Source organism: Cherax quadricarinatus, chromosome 11 (genome assembly GCF_038502225.1).
Source record: "Cherax quadricarinatus isolate ZL_2023a chromosome 11, ASM3850222v1, whole genome shotgun sequence".
Classification (NCBI taxonomy): domain Eukaryota; kingdom Metazoa; phylum Arthropoda; class Malacostraca; order Decapoda; family Parastacidae; genus Cherax; species Cherax quadricarinatus.
Window position 1 is genome coordinate 15,352,011 of NC_091302.1, and position 20,481 is coordinate 15,372,491.

General features: G+C 39.1%; 1 protein-coding gene across 1 annotated transcript in view; it reads right to left on the reverse strand.

The window, feature by feature from the left end:
- Positions 1 to 413: 413 nt before the first annotated feature.
- LOC128687703 (neural cell adhesion molecule 2) overlaps positions 414 to 20,481 on the reverse strand; it is a 200,360-nt gene continuing 180,292 nt past the window's right edge. Inside the window, exons 8-10 of the mRNA XM_070083958.1 lie at positions 8,276 to 8,376; positions 6,538 to 6,807; positions 414 to 4,304 (exon numbers count right to left, since the gene is read on the reverse strand). Coding sequence (XP_069940059.1) covers positions 4,302 to 4,304; positions 6,538 to 6,807; positions 8,276 to 8,376 — 374 coding nt within the window. The 3' untranslated portion in view covers positions 414 to 4,301. The remainder of the gene's footprint in view (positions 4,305 to 6,537; positions 6,808 to 8,275; positions 8,377 to 20,481) is intronic.

The window sequence follows — 20,481 nt, forward strand, 5'->3', positions numbered from 1 at the left end:
AATTTGACATCGACCAGAAGAGTCGTTTGCAAGTTATTTCGCTGAAACCATAATACTTCTTGGTCTATATAATTGGCAACAGAACACCTGCACATGAAAGTAACAATATAAAACTGCCCAATATACCGTACATCAACGATGAAAGTTTGAAGCAGATCTGATAAGGCGTTTTGAAATTATTAACAGCCTTAGAAAAGGAGGACGAAGAAGAAAAAGAAGGAAGTAGTAATAACAGAAGAAAACAAATTTTGAGTACCCTTATATAGGGATTCTTAATACATGAGGGGAAATACGAAGGAAACTGAAACAATGAGAATCATACCAATTTTTATTTTTATAAATACACAAAAATATTGGAAGAAAAATCAGTGTGTGTGTGTGTGTGTGTGTGTGTGTGTGTGTGTGTGTGTGTGTGTATGTGTGTGTGTATATATATGTTCACCTATTTGCGGTTGCAGGGGTCGAGACATAACTCCTGGTCCCGCCTCTTCACTGATCGCTACTGGGTTCTCTCTCTCCCTGCTCCATGAGTTTTATCATACCTCGTCTTAAAACTATGTATGGTTTCTGCCTTCACTACGTCACTTGCCAGACTATTCCACTTCCTGACAACTCTATAACTAAAGAAATACTTCCTAAAATCTCTCTAAATCAGCTGAGTCTTCAACTTCCAATTGTGACCCCATGTTTCTGTGTCTCATCTCTGGAACATCCTGTCTCTGTCCACTTTGTCAATTCCTCGTAGTACTTTGAATGTCGTTGTCATGTCTCGCCTAACCCTCCTGTCCTCCAGTGTCGTCAGGCCGATTTCCCTTAACCTTTCTTCGTAGGACATTCCCCTTAGGTCTAGAACTAGCCTTGTTGCAAAACTTTGCACTTTTTCTAATTTCTTGACGTACTTGTCCAGGTGTGGGTTCCAAACTGGTGCCTGACGTACACGGTGTACAGAGTCTTGAACGATTCCTTACTGAGGTATCGGAACGCTGTTCTCAGGTTTGCCAAGCTCCCATATGCTGCAGTAGTTATCTGGTTGATGTGCACCTCAGGAGATGTGCTCGGTATTGTACTCACCCCAAGATTCTTTTCCGTGAGTGAGGTTTGCAGTCTTTGGCCATCTACCCTATACTCTGCGGTCTTCTTTGCCCTTCCCCGATCTTCATGACTTTGCATTTGGCTGTGCAAAATTCGAGGAGCCAGTTGCTGGACCAAGCTTCCAACCCGTACAGGTCTCTTTGTAGTCCTGCCTGTTCCTCATCCGACTTAATTCTCATTTACTTCACATCATCTGCAAACAAGGACACTTCTGAGCCTATCCTTTCCGTCATGTCCTTCACATATACCAAAAACAGCACTGGTCATAGGACTGACCCCTGTGGAACCCCGCTTGTCACAGGCACCCATTGTGATACCTCCTCCATTACCATGACTCGTTGTTTCCTCCCTGTCAGATATTCTCTGATCCATTACAGAGCCCTTCCTGTTAAATGTGCCTGATCCTCTAGCTTTCGCACTAATTTCTTGTGAGGAACTGTGTCGAAGGTTTTCTTGCAGTCCAGGAAAATGCATTCTACCCACCCCTCTCTCCCATGTCTTGTGTTATCCTGTCATAAAACTCCAGTAGGTTTGTGACAGAGGATTTACCTTCCATGAATCCGTTCTGGTTGTCGTTTATAAGCTTGCTCTGCTCTAGGTGGTCCACCACTCTCCTCCTGATAATCTTCTCCATGACTTTGCATACTATACACGTCAGTGACACTGGTCTATAGTTTAGTGCCTCGTGTCTGTTTCCTTACTTAAAAATGGAGACTACATTTGCCGTCTTCCATACCTCAGGTAGTTGCCCAGTTTCAATAGATGTGCTGAAAATATGTTATTAATGGCACACACAGGATCTAAGGATCCACGGAGAGATGTCTGGCCCCACAACCTTTGAGGTATTGAGGTTACGTAGCAGCTTCACTACCTCCTCAGTCGTGTGTATTTCATCCAACACTTGTTGGTATATCCCTTGTTGGTGTACCTCTCTGCTCTGACTTCCTTTCTGTCTCAACTGTAAATACGTCCTTAAATCTCATGTTGAGCTCCTCACATACTTCTTGGTCATTTCTTGTAAGCTCCGCACCTTCTTTCCTCAGCCTGATTACCTGGTCCTTCACTGTTGTCTTCCTCCTGATGTGGCTATACAACAGCTTCAGGTCAGACTTGGCTTTCGATGCTATGTCGTTTTCGTGCTGTCGCTGGGCCTCTTTATCTGTGTATACTCTTTTCTGGCTCCTTGACTAATCTCTATTTTCCTGGGTCCTTTGTCTTCTGTACTTTTTCCATTCTCTAGTGCACTTAGTTGTTGCCCACGTACACCTTTGGATAAACCAAGGGCTCTTTCTGGTCTTCCTATTATTTCTGTTGCCCTTGGGAACAAACCTTTTCTCTCCTTCCTTGCATTTTTTTGTTACTTAGTCCATTATTACATTTTCTGACTTTGCTACCAATTCTCTTTACCTCTGAACCTCCTGCAGGAAGTTCCTCATACCTGTGTAGTCCCCCAGTCCCCCCTTTTGTAGTTTGGTTATCCTCTCCACTTGTAACTCTGCAATGCATTCAAAGCACAGAACCACATGATCACTAGCTCCAAGGTCCTTTCACATGTGATGCCCTTAATGTCCGTGCTACTCAGGGTGAGCGCGAGGCCCAGTCTTGCTGGTTCATCCTCCCCACTTTCTCTTGTAGTGCCCCTAACATGTTGATGCATGAGATTTTCCAGTACCACATCCATCATCATGGCTCTCCATGCTTTGGGACCCCCATATGGCTCCAGATTTTCCCAATCACTCTCCTTGTGATTGAAGTCGCCCATAACCAATAGCTTTGCTCTACCTATGTGATCTTTGCTGGCCACCTCAGCTAGTGTGTCCATGACTGCTCTGTTGCTCTCTTCATATTATTCTCTTGGCCTCCTGCAGTTCTGTGGCAGGTTATACATCACTGCAATGACTACCTTATGTCCCCCAGACTGAATTCTACCTAATATGTAGTCTTTTTTACGAATTTCGTCCATTCCTCCCATTTCCTCAAATTCCCATCTGTTTTTAATGAGTTGAGCAACTCCTCCAACTCTACTCCCTCTGTCTTTCCTCAGGATCTGATATCCGTCTGTTATCATCCCGTTGAGTTTCATTTTTGTGACTGCTGTGATGTTTGGGGGTGTCTCCTTGATTCTTTCATGCCACTCACTTATTTTCAACTTATTTTCTAAAACTGTGGTCTGGGGAGTGGGAGACTGACAGGGAACTATGGGGGGTTGCTGTGAAGGGGGGTGGGGGCAGAGGGGACAGTGTGTAGTTTTTGAGTTAGATTTTTTGGTTGCATTGGGGTTGTCGTGGCTAAGGTCCTTCTGTGGGTGGATCTGAGGGAGGTTGTATTTGCTCCTAATCCTGAGTCTGGGTTCTCCTGCTCTTCTCCATCTTTGCTTTTCATTCCTCCTTGTGACTTTGTACCCTCTCTTTAAATTTCTGCCTTTCTTCTTGTGTTCTGTTGCAGTGAAGGTACACCCTCTGGCACTTCGGTACGTCCCTTAGTCGTGCTTTCTCCTACAGGATACTGTTTCGAGCTGATTCTGCCTTGAAAGTCACTTTAACTGGCCTGTTTTTTCTTCTTGCAAACCACCCTATTCTCCGAAAATTTGTCCTTTGGGTCGTGTTGTCCTCTCCTATTGCTTTCATGATACTTTCAATAACTTTTTTCTCCTCCTGCCTTCTTGCTTCATAAGTTTCCCCTTCAACTTCCTGGAGCCCTAAAACAAAAACTGACCTCTCCCTTTCGTCCTCCCACTGCATTTCCCTTTGTATCCCCTGAGACGATTTAGTTGCCTCCATTGCAGCGTGTGTGTGTGTGTGTTTGTGTGTGTGTGTGTGTGTGTGTGTGTGTGTGTGTGTGTGTGTGTGTGTGTGTGTTCAGAAGTATCAGTAACACTAGTGGGGGGGACGGGTAAATCCGTAATACTTCTCATTTTTAGTTGCTGCCGCGGTGGTGTTATCACGGTGGTGCTGCCACAGTCATGTTGCCACGGTGGTCCTTCCACGGTGGTACTGTCATGGAGATGCTGCCGTAAAGAAGGTCCTGATGCAACGGTGGTGCTGCTATTGTGATGTTACCACTGTGGTGCTGCCCTTTTGATGTTGTCACGGTGATGCTGTACAGGTATTGCTGCTACTGTGGTGCTGCTGCTGCTACGATAGTGCAGCTGCCACGATGGTGCTCTCACAATAGCCGCTGTATTCTCACGATACATTGTTGTGATATGTTTACTGTGGAGAAAAAAATCTCATTGTTGAGGGATGAAAACCATTATGTTCCGAAAGCAAATTTTATATTCATTCGTGACACTCATTACTATTGCTAAGCATGTGTTACCACCCCTAACAACCAATTCCCATCCCAAACTACAAACTATCGTAGATGCCTGTGAGGAGCTCCTTGAATTAAAGAATTGAACCTGTCATCCCTTCTCTTGAATCGACCTTGTTTGTCTCCCATTTCTATGGTGCTGTATGATCGCTACGCGTTTAACCCATTCCCATAAATATTATAAGAGTTTTTCTTCATATTTTCACCCATCGACATGACAAACCAAGTTACAGCTATGAATTTAAATGTAAAGGGCTCCATGTGTTGATCTTGTGAACGCCAGCGGCGAACCAAACTCTTTGGTGCTTCGGTCGAGAAACCTGGATAAATTACTCCAAATGGAGTAAAAATGAAAATTGCGCAGAAATTTAATATTTAATAAGCAATACAAATTATGAAAGTTATTTTTTTCAAACGAATAATTTTTAGTTTCTTAATAAAATTAAAATCTAAATTGCTGTCGTGTCGGAGCCAACAGGACAACCACACGTCCCATTGTTAACACTACCATCACATATCTTATGGCCTAGTGTCCTGTCTCGCTATCATTAATTAACTTAACTGTCTCTGCTCGTAGTCAATAGAAGTGCATTGCTTTTGTCAGTAGGTTTACTACTTTCGACGACTCGGGTAAGGTAGTGTTTTGTAATTTGTCATAAAAATTATGGGTGTACGGTGTAACATTTATTTATCGCGTATAATACATACTTTTCAGGTTGTTTGGCAGTATTCTTCAAACAAATAGATTCAATAAACTATTTTAAATTTTAATGTTTCTTGTGTTTTCCGGATTCTGTGGGCTTTCATGAAAAGTTTAGGGGGTAATTTCGCTGTACTCAAATTTGTTTTGGGGTAATACCCCAAAAAAGCTCACCGACCTCTACCCTAAGGAAAACAAAAACTACTCCAGACATGTCCAGTAAAAGGACACAAGTGCAACTAATGCGACATTTTATTGTGGCAACATTTCGCCCTCCAGGAGCTGTGTCAAGCTGTTACTGACGAAGCTCCTGGAGAGCGAAACGTTGCCACAGTATAATGTCCCATTAGTTGAACCAGTGTCTTTTTAATTAACATATTGTAAGTAATTCTACCAACAATAATACAATCTACTCCCGACAAATTCAAAGCTTCCAGTCAAGAACCAGTTAATTTACAGTACCTTTTATTGCGATTTTTTAATCTTCAGTTTTATTTAGAGGGATATTTTGTTTACGAAAATTTAAAAGTAAGAGGGAGGCATTCATGTTTAACACAGAATTATACTCATCATCGGTTGATACTCACCTGCAAGATTTTATTCAATCAAAATTATACTCTCCGTCAGATAATACCACAGGAATATTCTTTCCCCAAGATTATTCTCACCACAGCAATAAACTCGCTACAAGACACTATCACAAGATTACGCTCATCACATTATTACACTGGCTGTAAGATCATACCATCATAAAATTATACTCACCGCAATATTATATCCAATGCAAGATTGTACTCACCACAATATTATACTCAAAACACGATCATACCATTACAAGCTTAAACTAACTACAAGATTATGCTCATATCAAAATGGTATACTATACCGACAGGTTGGTAGGTAAGACACATAGGTAACAGTTAGGCAACTTTATTTCGAAAGGTTTCGCCTACACAGTAGGCTTCTTCAGTCGAGTATAGAAAGCAGGCAGGAACTGAGAGACTGAGAACCTCAAATCTACGACTTCAAGGGCGATGGACTGATTACATCGTCTCCACATCTCTACTGCTCCTGCCTACTTTCTGTACTCGACTGAAGAAGCCTACTGTGTAGGCGAAACCGTTCGAAACAAAGTTGCCTAACTGTTGCCTACATGTCTTACTTACCAAGATTATGCTCATAAACAGATTATACTCACTACAGAATTATACTCACCACGAGACTGTAACGATCAAAAGATTATACGCCATCACAAATTAAGGAAAATGTTTTAAAAAGTAAGTTAATTTGACTGAACTATTACAATATATCTTATATAATTAAAATTATGTTTCAAATGATTGTTTCCAGATATTTCCAACTTTATTGAATCATAAAATTTTGGTGTTTATCATACAGCGGATAGATGGAAGGACAAGTAATATCTCTCTCACCTGCTGGGTGGATGGTTGGACCGAGCGTGTGGCGGGAGTTGTGCAGAGGGAAGGTGACATCTCCAATGGAAGAAAAGCAAAGCCACTGTGGTAGTGTGAGCATGAGTGACTGCAGAACCTGAGAGAGTTTGAGTAGTGACTCTCTACGAGCATCTGCTGATTGCTGCTCCTGGTGAAAGAGTTGTGACCGTCCTCCAGCACTTGCTTTCTGTTGCTTTCTTGCCACTCCTGTACCAAGCTCTCGGTCACACCATCAACACTCTCCCCTCGCTGAAATAATGGAGAATATCACAAAGTCATTCGTTTCATTAGGCAAATTAACATTGACGATATATCCTAGCAAGGCAATATAACTTAGCATAAGTTTACAGCCATCCACTTAATAACAGAGAGTATTTCACTGTTATTAAGACACTCAAATGGGTGACTGTTTACCGAGCATTAAGCAGATTATATACGACACAGTTCCTTCTAATATTCACAGTGACTTGCAGTTCTTTGCTCTCGTATTAAAACTTTTTTATATCACGTTTACTTAATATTTCATTTATTGATATTGTCGTACGTTATAATTATTTGTTTATTGTTGATGAAGAACAATAATAACCTAACCTAACCTAAAATCGTCACTCAAGAAATTTTTTGCAAACCGTATATGTGAAATTCCCATTGAATTTAAGAGGATTGATTTAAGTTGGAAATATCAGCAACTTAGACTGTCAATAAATGCTCGCACAAATTCTAAAACCTCTTTGATTTATGAGAAAAATATTTCAAGACGAACAGGGAATCTGATTTTCAACATTTCAGTTGTATGTTATTAACTAAAGTGTTGTGTAGACACTTCTCAGCAGCTCGGTCGAAAAACTGCTGATGTATGATCTTCGCTGGAATAAATGCAGTGCTGTATGGCCCTTATGGGTTTAACGCTTAGTTGTGATGATAATAATAGTACTATTACTACTACTAATAATAATTGGAATAAACTTTTAATTGATGATTTTTTTTCGTATAATGCATGACAGACCTTGAATTTGTCATCAGTAATGACAAATTTAAAGACTTTCTCCCAGCTGTTATTATCTACTTGAGATATGTTGATGAGGCGCTTTGCTTGTTGACTTATACTGAAAGAATTAATCATGGTAAGTGCGTCGTAAAACTCATTTGCCATGAGTTCTAATTCCATCCGTGTCATGCATTGTTTGTAATCATGTTATTGATATTTCGTGTGATAAAACTTGAATATGTTAGTTGATTCCTTTACTCTTCAAATTTTTATATACCAAAATTAAAAAAAAATGCTTTGTTTATAAGCTTTTTTTTAAATTCTAACAAATTATAAACAGGAAAAATTTTATTATCTTACTGGAGCATAAATATTCTAACATCTGATATGGATTTCGTAGTAAGTTTTTTCATCATATAAAAATAAGTTACACTGTAGAATGAATAATATAAGCAATGGTGCTACTATTACTTCGTAGCCTCAATGTTCAGTGCAGTATTGCAGTTCCTTCCAGTTGTATACAAAATTTATTACTGGGAACTCTTCTAAAATTTTGTAAGAAATAAGCACCGAACTTCAGGAAATTAATACTTTGTTTCAGGGGAAGATAAAATGTAGCAATGTAATCAGTTGATGTCTATATCTGAACGAGGGAAGCTAGAGACATCAATATCGACCAGGAGGGTCGACAGAGACATAATATAAACAGTGTAACTGCGTGGTACTCACCATAATGGTGGAGGACAGGCATAGCAGGAGGCTGATGAGGAGGGGCAGAGCAGCACGCGGCCATCCCGAGGCTGAGTGTATAGCTGCTGGAGTCTCCCCGCCTGGTTAAGATGAAGAATCAAGCTACTAGCTCCACACACTCCCTGCTCCATGAGCGTTATCATACCTCTTCTTAAAGCTATGTATGGATCCTGCCTCCTCTACATCACTCTCCAGACTATTCCACTTCCTGACAGCTCTATGATTGAAGAAATGCTTCCTAAAATCCCTGTGCATAATCTGAGTCTGTGTGTGTGTCTGTGTGTTTCCTCTGTGGTTGCAGGGGTCGGCTCTTAGTTACTGGACCCGCTCTCAGCTTGCACTTACTCGATTCAGTCCCTCTTAGTCCCTCGTTGTACCTCATCATATAGCTATGTATGGAACCTGCCTTTACCGCCTTTTCGTTGAGGTCTTTCCACTTCCTGGCCACTCTGAAGCTAAAGAAATACATCCTAACATTCCTCAATCTCCTTTGTGTCTTTAACCTCCAGCATTGCCCCCTAGTACCTGTTTCCCACCGTTCAGTTAACCAATCCCTGAATACTATACCAATTCCTCTGAATTTTTATTAATGTCTCACCTGGTTCCCCTGTCCTCCACTGTCGGTAAGCTCAACTTCGTTAGCCACTCCTCAATGTTCATAGCCCATAGCACCAGAACAAGCCTCGTTGCATGCATCTCCACTTTTTACGGAATCTTACCATGCTATCTCCGGTATTGGTACCACAATGGTGTTATTTACTCTAATATGGGCTTAGCATGCACAAATATTGTATAGAGGGGCTCGGAATGTTTTGGTTGAGGTTCGTGAAGGCTAATTTTGAATTTGCATTCTGTGCAGAGGTCATTCGATTGAAAAATTAAACGTGCAACATTTGGGAATCTTTATTGCGAAAATGTTTCGTCAGCCAGTGGCTCCTTCAGTCTAATGCAGAGAAAAACTGTGGAAGATGAGGAGAAGCTTGAGGTAATCAGTCACTCAGTCTGGAGACTGTGTACAGTCCATTAATCTTGAGAAAATTTCCTCAAGATTGATGGCTGAACACATCGAGTCTAAGCTGAGGGGATGATAACCTCAGACTCCTAATCTTACACTGTTCTTCTCTGTAATGGACCGGAGAATTCACTGGCTGGTTAAACATTTCCGTAATTAGCATTTCCAGATGTTGCACAGATGTCTCATTCTGTTTTGTGGAATGAGATTTTCTAGAACGAGATTTTCTAAACCATCTACAATACTCCGTTGATGTTAATTTTCTACTATACACCAGGCGTCTCGCTCACTCTTAGGCCTTTCTCTTTGAGTGAGGTATGCAGGCTCTGAGCCCCGACTCTTTATTTCGTGTCCAGTCTTCTTATCTCTTGCCAAATCTTTTTAGCCTAGCATTAACTGGGATTGAAATCAAGCAACCACTTACCTGACCAATCTTTCAAGCTGTCCAGAACCATTTGTTAACTTTCCCTGTCTTCATCTTTATAAATTATTCACAATAGCTTTAAATCATTAGCAAACAGGGATATAGCTGCTTCAATCTCTCTCTCTCTCTCTCTCTCTCTCTCTCTCTCTCTCTCTCTCTCTATATATATATATATATATATATATATATATATATATATATATTTATTTTTTTTTTTTTTTTTTTTTTTCAACAAGTCGGCCGTCTCCCACCGAGGCAGGGTGACCCAAAAAAGAAAGAAAATCCCCAAAAAGAAAATACTTTCATCATCATTCAACACTTTCACCACACTCGCACATTATCACTGTTTTTGCAGAGGTGCTCAGAATACAACAGTCTAGAAGCATACACATATGAAGATACACAACATATCCCTCCAAACTGCCAATATCCCAAAACCCCTCCTTTAAAGTGCAGGCATTGTACTTCCCATTTCCAGGACTCAAGTCCGACTATATGAAAATAACCGGTTTCCCTGAATCCCTTCACTAAATATTACCCTGCTCACACTCCAACAGATCGTCAGGTCCCAAGTACCATTCGTCTCCATTCACTCCTATCTAACACGCTCATGCACGCTTGCTGGAAGTCCAAGCCCCTTGCCCACAAAACCTCCTTTACCCCCTCTCTCCAACCCTTTCGAGGACGACCCCTACCCCGCCTTCCTTCCCCTATAGATTTATATGCTTTCCATGTCATTCTACTTTGATCCATTCTCTCTAAATGACCAAACCACCTCAACAACCCCTCTTCTGCCCTCTGACTAATACTTTTATTAACTCCACACCTTCTCCTAATTTCCACACTCCGAATTTTCTGTAAAATATTTACACCACACATTGCCCTTAAACAGGACATCTCCACTGCCTCCAACCGTCTCCTCGCTACTGCATTTACCACCCAAGCTTCACACCCATATAAGAGTGTTGGTACTACTATACTTTCATACATTCCCTTCTTTGCCTCCATAGATAACGTTTTTTGACTCCACATATACCTCAAAGCACCACTCACCTTTTTTCCCTCATCAATTCTATGATTAACCTCATCCTTCATAAATCCATCCGCCGACACGTCAACTCCCAAGTATCTGAAAACATTCACTTCTTCCATACTCCTCCTCCCCAATTTGATATCCAATTTTTCTTTATCTAAATCATTTGACACCCTCATCACCTTACTCTTTTCTATGTTCACTTTCAACTTTCTACCTTTACACACATTCCCAAACTCTTCCACTAACCTTTGCAATTTTTCTTTAGAATCTCCCATAAGCACAGTATCATCAGCAAAAAGTAACTGTGTCAATTCCCATTTTGAATTTGATTCCCCAAAATTTAATCCCACCCCTCTCCCGAACACCCTAGCATTTACTTCCTTTACAACCCCATCTATAAATATATTAAACAACCATGGTGACATTACACATCCCTGTCTAAGACCTACTTTTACCGGGAAGTAGTCTCCCTCTCTTCTACACACCCTAACCTGAGCCTCACTATCCTCATAAAAACTCTTTACAGCATTTAATAACTTACCACCTATTCCATATACTTGCAACATCTGCCACATTGCTCCTCTATCCACTCTATCATATGCCTTTTCTAAATCCATAAATGCAATAAAAACTTCCCTACCTTTATCTAAATACTGTTCACATATATGCTTCAATGTAAACACTTGATCTACACATCCCCTACCCACTCTGAAACCTCCTTGCTCATCCGCAATCCTACATTCTGTCTTACCTCTAATTCTTTCAATTATAACCCTACCATACACTTTTCCTGGTATACTCAATAAGCTTATTCCTCTATAATTTTTACAGTCTCTTTTGTCCCCTTTCCCTTTATATAAAGGGACTATACATGCTCTCCGCCAATCCCTAGGTACCTTCCCCTCTTTCATACATTTATTAAACAAAAGTACCAACCACTCCAACACTATATCCCCCCCTGCTTTTAACATTTCTGTCATGATCCCATCAGTTCCAGCTGCTTTACCCCCTTTCATTTTACGTAATGCCTCACGTACCTCCCCCACACTTACATTCTGCTCTTCTTCACTCCTAAAAGATGGTATACCTCCCTGACCAGTGCATGAAATTACTGCCTCTGTTTCTTCCTTAACATTTAAAAGTTCCTCAAAATATTCTCGCCATCTACCCAATACCTCCATCTCCCCATCTACTAACTCCCCTACTCTGTTTTTAACTGACAAATCCATATTTTCCCTAGGCTTTCTTAACTTGTTTAACTCACTCCAAAATTTTTTCTTATTTTCATTAAAATTTCTTGACAGTGCCTCTCCCACTCTATCATCTGCTCTCCTTTTGCACTCTCTCACCACTCTCTTTACCTTTCTTTTACTCTCCATATACTCTGCTCTTCTTATAACACTTCTGCTTTGTAAAAACCTCTCATAAGCTACCTTTTTCTCTTTTATCACACCCTTTACTTCATCATTCCACCAATCACTCCTCTTTCCTCCTGCGCCCACCCTCCTATAACCACAAACTTCTGCCCCACATTCTAATACTGCATTTTTAAAACTATTCCAACCCTCTTCAACCCCCCCACTACTCATCTTTGCACTAGCCCACCTTTCTGCCAATAGTCGCTTATATCTCACCCGAACTTCCTCCTCCCTTAGTTTATACACTTTCACCTCCCTCTTACTTGTTGTTGCCACCTTCCTCTTTTCCCATCTACCTCTTACTCTAACTGTAGCTACAACTAAATAATGATCCGATATATCAGTTGCCCCTCTATAAACATGTACATCCTGGAGCCTACCCATCAACCTTTTATCCACCAATACATAATCTAATAAACTACTTTCATTACGTGCTACATCATACCTTGTATATTTATTTATCCTCTTTTTCATAAAATATGTATTACTTATTACCAAATTTCTTTCTACACATAGCTCAATTAAAGGCTCCCCATTTACATTTACCCCTGGCACCCCAAATTTACCTACTACTCCCTCCATAACATTTTTACCCACTTTAGCATTGAAATCCCCAACCACCATTACTCTCACACTTGATTCAAAACTCCCCACGCATTCACTCAACATTTCCCAAAATCTCTCTCTCTCCTCTACACTTCTCTCTTCTCCAGGTGCATACACGCTTATTATAACCCACTTTTCACATCCAATCTTTATTTTACTCCACATAATCCTTGAATTTATACATTTGTAGTCCCTCTTTTCCTGCCATAGCTTATCCTTCAACATTATTGCTACTCCTTCTTTAGCTCTAACTCTATTTGAAACCCCTGACCTAATCCCATTTATTCCTCTCCACTGAAACTCTCCCACCCCCTTCAGCTTTGTTTCACTTAAAGCCAGGACATCCAGCTTCTTCTCATTCATAACATCCACAATCATCTCTTTCTTATCATCTGCACAACATCCACGCACATTCAGACTTCCCACTTTGACAATTTTCTTCTTCTTATTCTTTTTAGTAATCTTTACAGGAAAAGGGGTTACTAGCCCATTGTTCCCGGCATTTTAGTTGACTTTTACAACACGCATGGCTTACGGAGGAAAGATTCTTATTCCACTTCCCCATGGATATAAAAGGAAAATTAATAAGACCAAGAACTATTAAGATAAAAATCAAAGAAAACTCAGATGAGTGTGTATAAATAAATGTGTACATGTATGTATAGTGTGACCTAAGTGTAAGTAGAAGTAGCAAGACATGCCTGTAATCTTGCATATTTATGAGACAGACAAAAGACACCAGCAATCCTACCATCATGTAAAACAATCACAGGCTTTCGTTTTACACTCACTTGGCAGGACGGTAGTACCTCCCTGGGTGGTTGCTGTCTACCAACCTACTACCTATAAAATACCTTATAATATATATATATATATATATATACATACATATATATATATATATATATATATATATATATATATATATCACATAAACCAGAAACATTACTAGTCCTAATAACGATCCTTGTAGAACCCTACTCATTACTTTCCCCTCGTTTTGACATCTCTTCTTTTCCTTATATTTAGTTCTTCCCTGCAGTACAACTTGTTTATACTGCATACCGTTAATAATATACAACAATTCATAGGTATGTACAAAAAATTCGAAGATAAAAGTCACAAGTTGATTAAAATATAACAAAATACAGCAAAGTGATCTAAAGGGGTGCAAAGACTATGATATGAGGGAAGAATATAGCTCGAGAACACGCTGTTTATATTCTATACTGAGCGATATATCACGTGCCGCACAAGAGAGAACAATTTCTTTCGTTAAAGAGCAAAAAGGCACATTACCGCGACTGGAACAATACGCAAATAACCTCGCAGAAAATGCGAGATATAAAATGAATGGAGATGGTTGAATTTCACAAACTGAAGAGTGAAGTGAACTGAGAAACACAGACACCCACGTAAAGCATAGTTAAGAACATGTAGGATGGATGACAGTATAGGTAGGAAACAATGTCATATGTAAAAATTAAATGCAATGAATTGAAAAAAAACTATATATTCGACAAGACACGAGAGGCACACAATTCAAGATGGGAGATCAAGAGTACGGAATAAAAAATGAGACATACTGATGACGAGTCTTGGAGTGTAAAAATCGTAAGATAATAAGATAACTTACAGGACATAACATGTAATTGAAAGTGATATTCAGGAAAATATGAGACAGAAATATAGAAAAACACTAATGAAAGAATAAGAGGCTCGTGAATGAAGCAGCTATCATGAAAAAAAAGTAACCTCAATGACTCCACAGACAGGATATTATTGTAGAGTGCTCCAAAATAAAATAAAATATTCAGAGGGCTTATCTCTACAAAATGAAGAGGGCATTGAGAAAAGCAGCAAATCGTAAATAAGATGAACCAAGAAGATGTGATAACATATGCAACCCATCTCTCCTCAAACCAAAAAAAGAAAAAGCAGCAACCCTTCGTTTCCCCTCGTTAATGACACAATAAACAAAACCAACACTTATATCTGCCACCCTTTCCCGAAAAACATCACCCTTCTTAATGAGCAAACACTACAATAATACACCTATAGCAAGGCATCAATAGGTATCAAAGAGAGTAGCATAATCAGTATATACGGTTTAAGCTTAGATGATGACCCTAGTTGATTCCAATTAGAGTATTTAGCCCACATGACGACCGAGAAACAAGGATTGTAATATTGCTGGACTCAGCAGTAGTGGCGACCTTCATCAGCGACTGTATAATAAACTCTACTATGGTAGATAGATTAATAAGAAACACTGTATTGGTTGTTATCCCTATTATTAGACAACAAGTTCTTCACAATACCATTTAAGAAGTACACTGACGGTTAACTACCTCGTTAAAAGAGGATTACAAAGTAAATACAATGAAAACACTACCAGATGATCAGCAAATTAAATCTCCTGTATAATATGAGACATGGAGACAATACTTTTCAGAGAAGTTAATCATGGAAGTTAATCTTTGGAAATATATGGGCTTAACTTCCTGAAATTTAAAACCGAAGTTCTTTTGCGCCGGAACATGCGCTAGAGCCTAACATTTTAAAGTATACCTTTTAAACTGTAAGATAAAAAAATATATTCCCTAAATAGATTAAAGGAATGAGCAAGACATATTTGTGTACAATGTAAACAATATACCGCCATTTAAATTTTTCCAGTTTCATACAATAATGTTATGCTTCAGAAGGGTTAGCGTAACACTCTAGTTTTTTATATAACTAGTAAATCACCATCCAGAAAGGTCTAAAATCATCAGAACTTTTCTATAGGTAAGATACACCAGCGGTGAAAATATAGTCTATATAAAGGGGGATTCTCAAGTTAATTCACAAAAATCAGTCTCTCAATTTAATCAATAAAATTTAAAAATTTGCATCTGTTTCCCACAACTAATCCGAATGTTTTATTATATATGATTGCAGTTGTATATGAAGATCCTTTTAATAATACCATATTCCTCTACTAGAAATTCCAGGATGTATAATCTTTATGCTTCCAGATCTCACATCGAATTTTCATATGAAGTGGTTAATGATACGTTAATCAGTAGGTGATCTACGCTGTAGGCGCCTTCAGTCCAATGCAGAGGAGAATAAATTGGAGAGACTGACTACCTCAAAAACTATTCCTCCAGCGGTGATGGACTGATTACGTCATCTTCAACTCGCTAATAGTCCTGCAGCTTAAAATTTATTCTCCTCTATATTTGACGGTCGAAGCTTACTGCGTAGGTGAAGGGTTTCAAGAAGAATGATACCCAACTGTCGCATGTGCGTCTTACTCATCAACTTCGTACTATATAACATTTTCATCATCATTAATAGGTTTCTGGTATTTTCTGTAAATCAGCTTTGTATCCTGGTTTTGCAGAAGAGAGCAGATAGCGTTAAGGGGTTTAGTTCTGGATGGTGTCAGAGTTGAACCTACTTATGCATGATGATCATCACTGCTCCGGTGTGCTTCTGGTAAACTACATTAGGATGACATCTTTGAACCATTAAGCTTTCAGTGATTCCACACAGAATTTAGCAAGGAATGAAGCGTTAACTATGCCAAGTGTTCGTCTATAGCAGGTCATGTTCCAAGTACAACAGTTACAGATAATACCAGGTCACCAGTATCTGGCATGGTGATCTGTCATTTTTTTAAATAGCATATTCGTTGTTGGGATATGGATCATAATACTGACAATGGTCTCCAGTACCTCATCTTTCTTTGTTGGTACTCGTATATATATCCACTCTTCTTTCTCATGTATTCTTAATATACTTGATATAACCCCTTGTAGGTGGAATGATGTTAATGAGATATTCATTGCATCCAAGCGTTGTTAGTTTCTATACCATTTCAGACTTTTATTATATATAAAATTTGCAGATCTGCACCAATACATCTTAAAACTTTAACCTTTTATTGGATAGATACTTCAACTTTGTAAGTTGCAAGTCGTGCAGTACAGACATTCTTGAGTAATGCACAGAAAATATGACATCATATTTATTAAATTATCAAACTGGCAGATCTGTAGCCTTTTAATAATCCAACTTTCCTCTTAGAAAGATGTACCAAGTTTGAAAGTCTGAAGCCGATCAAAAGATGCATTTTGAAGTGACCACATGGAAACAGCAATTTTACTTTTACACAAATAACCCGCACAGTGGAGAGAGAAGTTTATGAGTATGTTGTGGTCCGACTTGGACCATTTATAAGTCACAATAAAACGCGAAGGTGAAGGAGCCAACTCCCTCTTTCTCGTATGTGCTGGTTATGTGTGTATTATACCAGTCATGGTATTGTGTCTTGTTCAGTATTACATTTTATAGATAAAATTAACATTTTGTGATATACACAACCCTAAAGTAATCCTTCCTTCCATACAATAAATTAATATCGAAAGTTTACTGACGACTGAAAAACGAGTTGAAGTTTTTGTATAAAACTTTTAAGAAGAAAAAAAGTCTGATAACCTCAATAGTCTTCCCACTCAGAATAGATCAGATGGGTGCTTATCACAGCCCTGACATGACCCTCTAAACCACAACAATACCTCTGTAGTCTTAGAGTTTTCTTGAGACAGACTACATATATTGATTCGATCACATAAAAGCAGAACGTTAATTCAATAGGTGCATGTCAACACTCAAAATGTTTACATATACATATAGGATACCAAACTCGTATCTCATAATGTCTCAGTGACGTTTGCCTTCTTACCCCCTTCAAGAGAGGTTCTTTGATGCTGGTGAGAGGCTCTTGATCTAGAGAATTGGATCTGTGCTCCAATTCCCTGAATTAAGCCTGAATGCCTTCCATCCCCCATCCTCCACAGGTGCTGTATAATCCCTACGGGTTTAGCTCTCCCCATGATGATAATAATAATACTCAAATTTCATCCACTTCAGATTTGTAAGCTCTTTTTTTTAATGTATTTGTTCCATATTTTCGATAAAATCAAACGACTTCATCAAGTTTTCTTTTATCTTTTAGTTACAGATTGTAGTTCCATTTATGTTTGATTTCTTCCTTTCTTATTTGGCCTTCTACTTGCGTCAGCAATGGAAGACTCTACTTCAAATCCTTCCAAAAGATCGACACCCATTGTTCTCTTATTTAATGAATCATTTAACGATTCATCAAGACTCCTTCAATGTACAATCCATTATCTATTGTGATTTACTCTATTTTTCTTTGATCATCTCGTGTGTGTGCCAAGCACTTTTCAGACTAATTTGGTGCTTACAAAGCTCAACCACAATTATCCTCAACCATCTTTTCCAGATGTAAGCACAAGAAACTAGAATAAAGTACTGGTTGCATGCTGCTCGCTACGTTGTGATGCTCTGGCTAAGTAAGTTTATTCAGGTTTACACAAATACATAGATTATCAAACATAGCAGCATATGTGTAGAGAACCTGGGATAACCCAAAAAAGTCTGACAGAGTGACTTATTTCCATTTGGGTTCTTGGTGATTAATATTTGTGAAACAGTTACTGGTTGTTGCATAGAGTACAATCCAATGCAGTCCTGCTACAGAAGTACTAGACGAATTGTTATGCATCTGGTGAGACTTCAAATGCTGGTAACATGTCTGACTTTGTATACTTTGAGTAACTCATCGCTTCAGCGTTGTTGGCGAGTGACACCTGCTGTTGGGATAGCTTACAGCCGATCGTTAACAGCTACGGAAGTTCGTGAAGTTATACGCATGCAATAGTTTTCCGATTCTGCAGCGATGGAGACTTGCTCCTAGTATAGCTAACAGTTATAACGCACTCGTAATCATTCCACTGATTGTTCTCCCATATAAAATTTAGGTCGGATTATACCAAGGCGGGGCAAGACTTAATATGGCGAATGATTCATTTCACAAAAACCTGTGTTATTCGCATTATTCTTCGCTTATTCCGACCCAGAGAATTTTTTTTTTAAGTGTTGGAAAAATTATACTCGAGCCTTGGTGTGACAAAAGGAACAATGAACTGCACTTGTTCATACAGCATTTCATGGTAAAACAAAAGGGTATTCAGCTTATATGTCAGATGACGATTACATCAATAATATAATCAAACTGGATGTGTTGTTTGTTAATGAGTGAATATGGCTAAATACAGACGAAAGTTTAAACTAGGTGAAGGTCGCCATGGGCAAGCTAACGTTGAGTATCTCGTGAACAGAGTATTTCAACAAGTGGTACAAGTCTGAAAGATTCAAAAATTTTACTGACCTGATGAAGGTGGAATAGTTTAATAACTTGGAATAGGATGACTAGCAGTTCTTACATTACTGGAGGATCATAAACCTGTCTGGCCGGGGCTACATAATTCAAGCGATATTTCACGGGCAAGTATTTCCTGTTCTGTGGTTGCAGGACTGCCAGCTATTTCCGCCTACTTGCCTGAGGGAAAGATGTTAATGGAGGAGCAACTCAAGACATATGTTTGCCTGCAACATTGCAATCTGGTATGTCTGAGGCATACGTATTGAAATTTATCAACATGTTTCTAATAAAAAAAATGGAGTTCTCATGAAAAAGGGCTCTCCTAAGTGGCAAAAGGGTTTCTTGCTGGAAAATGTAAAAGAAATTGGTCGTACATAAACAATTTTGTTACCAAGTATTTCGTTCAGCCCAAAACTCTTCTGTGGGTCGATACTTCAGAATAACTAAGGCAATGTTTAGGATAAACCAAAGCTTCTAATGGGGTTTGAGGTAAAATGTTTGAAGATACATCAATGCTTTTTATGAATGTTAAGTAGAAAGTGGATAAATTAGACACATGTGCAACACTTGAGTATCTTTAATGAAGAAACGTTTCGCCACGCAGTGGCTTCATCAGTCCAAATAAAGGAGAATGGTGAACAGGAGGAGTCTGAGGCACACAAAGGAGAATGGAGAAGAATGGTTCATCACCATTTTCCTTTGTGCGGACTGATGAAGCCACTGTGTGGCGAAACGTTTCCTCATTAAAGATACCTAAGTGTTGCACATGTGTCTAATTTATCAACTTGTCGGTTCTCTGAACCATTTGCCTACAAGTAGAAGGTAAATCAGAGTATTACATAAAGCCGGCACCAGTGTGCTCAATTTCTACTCTTAGAGAAACTCTTGGCTGAAATAAAATTTAGAGGCCAGCTACCTACAACAAGGACAAGGAAAAAACAAATATTTACTCTGATGAGAGACAATACCTATAAGCTGCCAAAGTACTGTTTAAAGATCTGATAAGAATTCTTTTGAGGTACATTTGCCCTAGTCTGTACTCGGTCCTGGGGTCCCATTTTCAAAAAAAAAAAAATGCTTTCAGGGAAGCTTTCACCTCTCATGGAATGAAGCAAAGATTCTCATCAGCATATCATACTTAATCGCAGGAGTCATGAGCTCTTTCAAGTAACAATGAACATTCTAATGAAAGTGTAATAAATGGTTTAAAAAAGCGGACAAGATGAAGAATGAGACGCTTGTGCAACATGTGAGAATCTTTATTGAGGATAAAGATTCCCATATGTTGCAAAAGAGTCTCCCTTTTCAACTCTGATGCGTTGAAAAATGGGACGAAAGACTTCCATAACTGCTTTTCACCATCAGAGAAACTGTTCAAGAAGCTTCTGGGAATATGGAACTACTCACAACAAATCGGTCGATGATGGTAAGACCGCAGACGATATGAC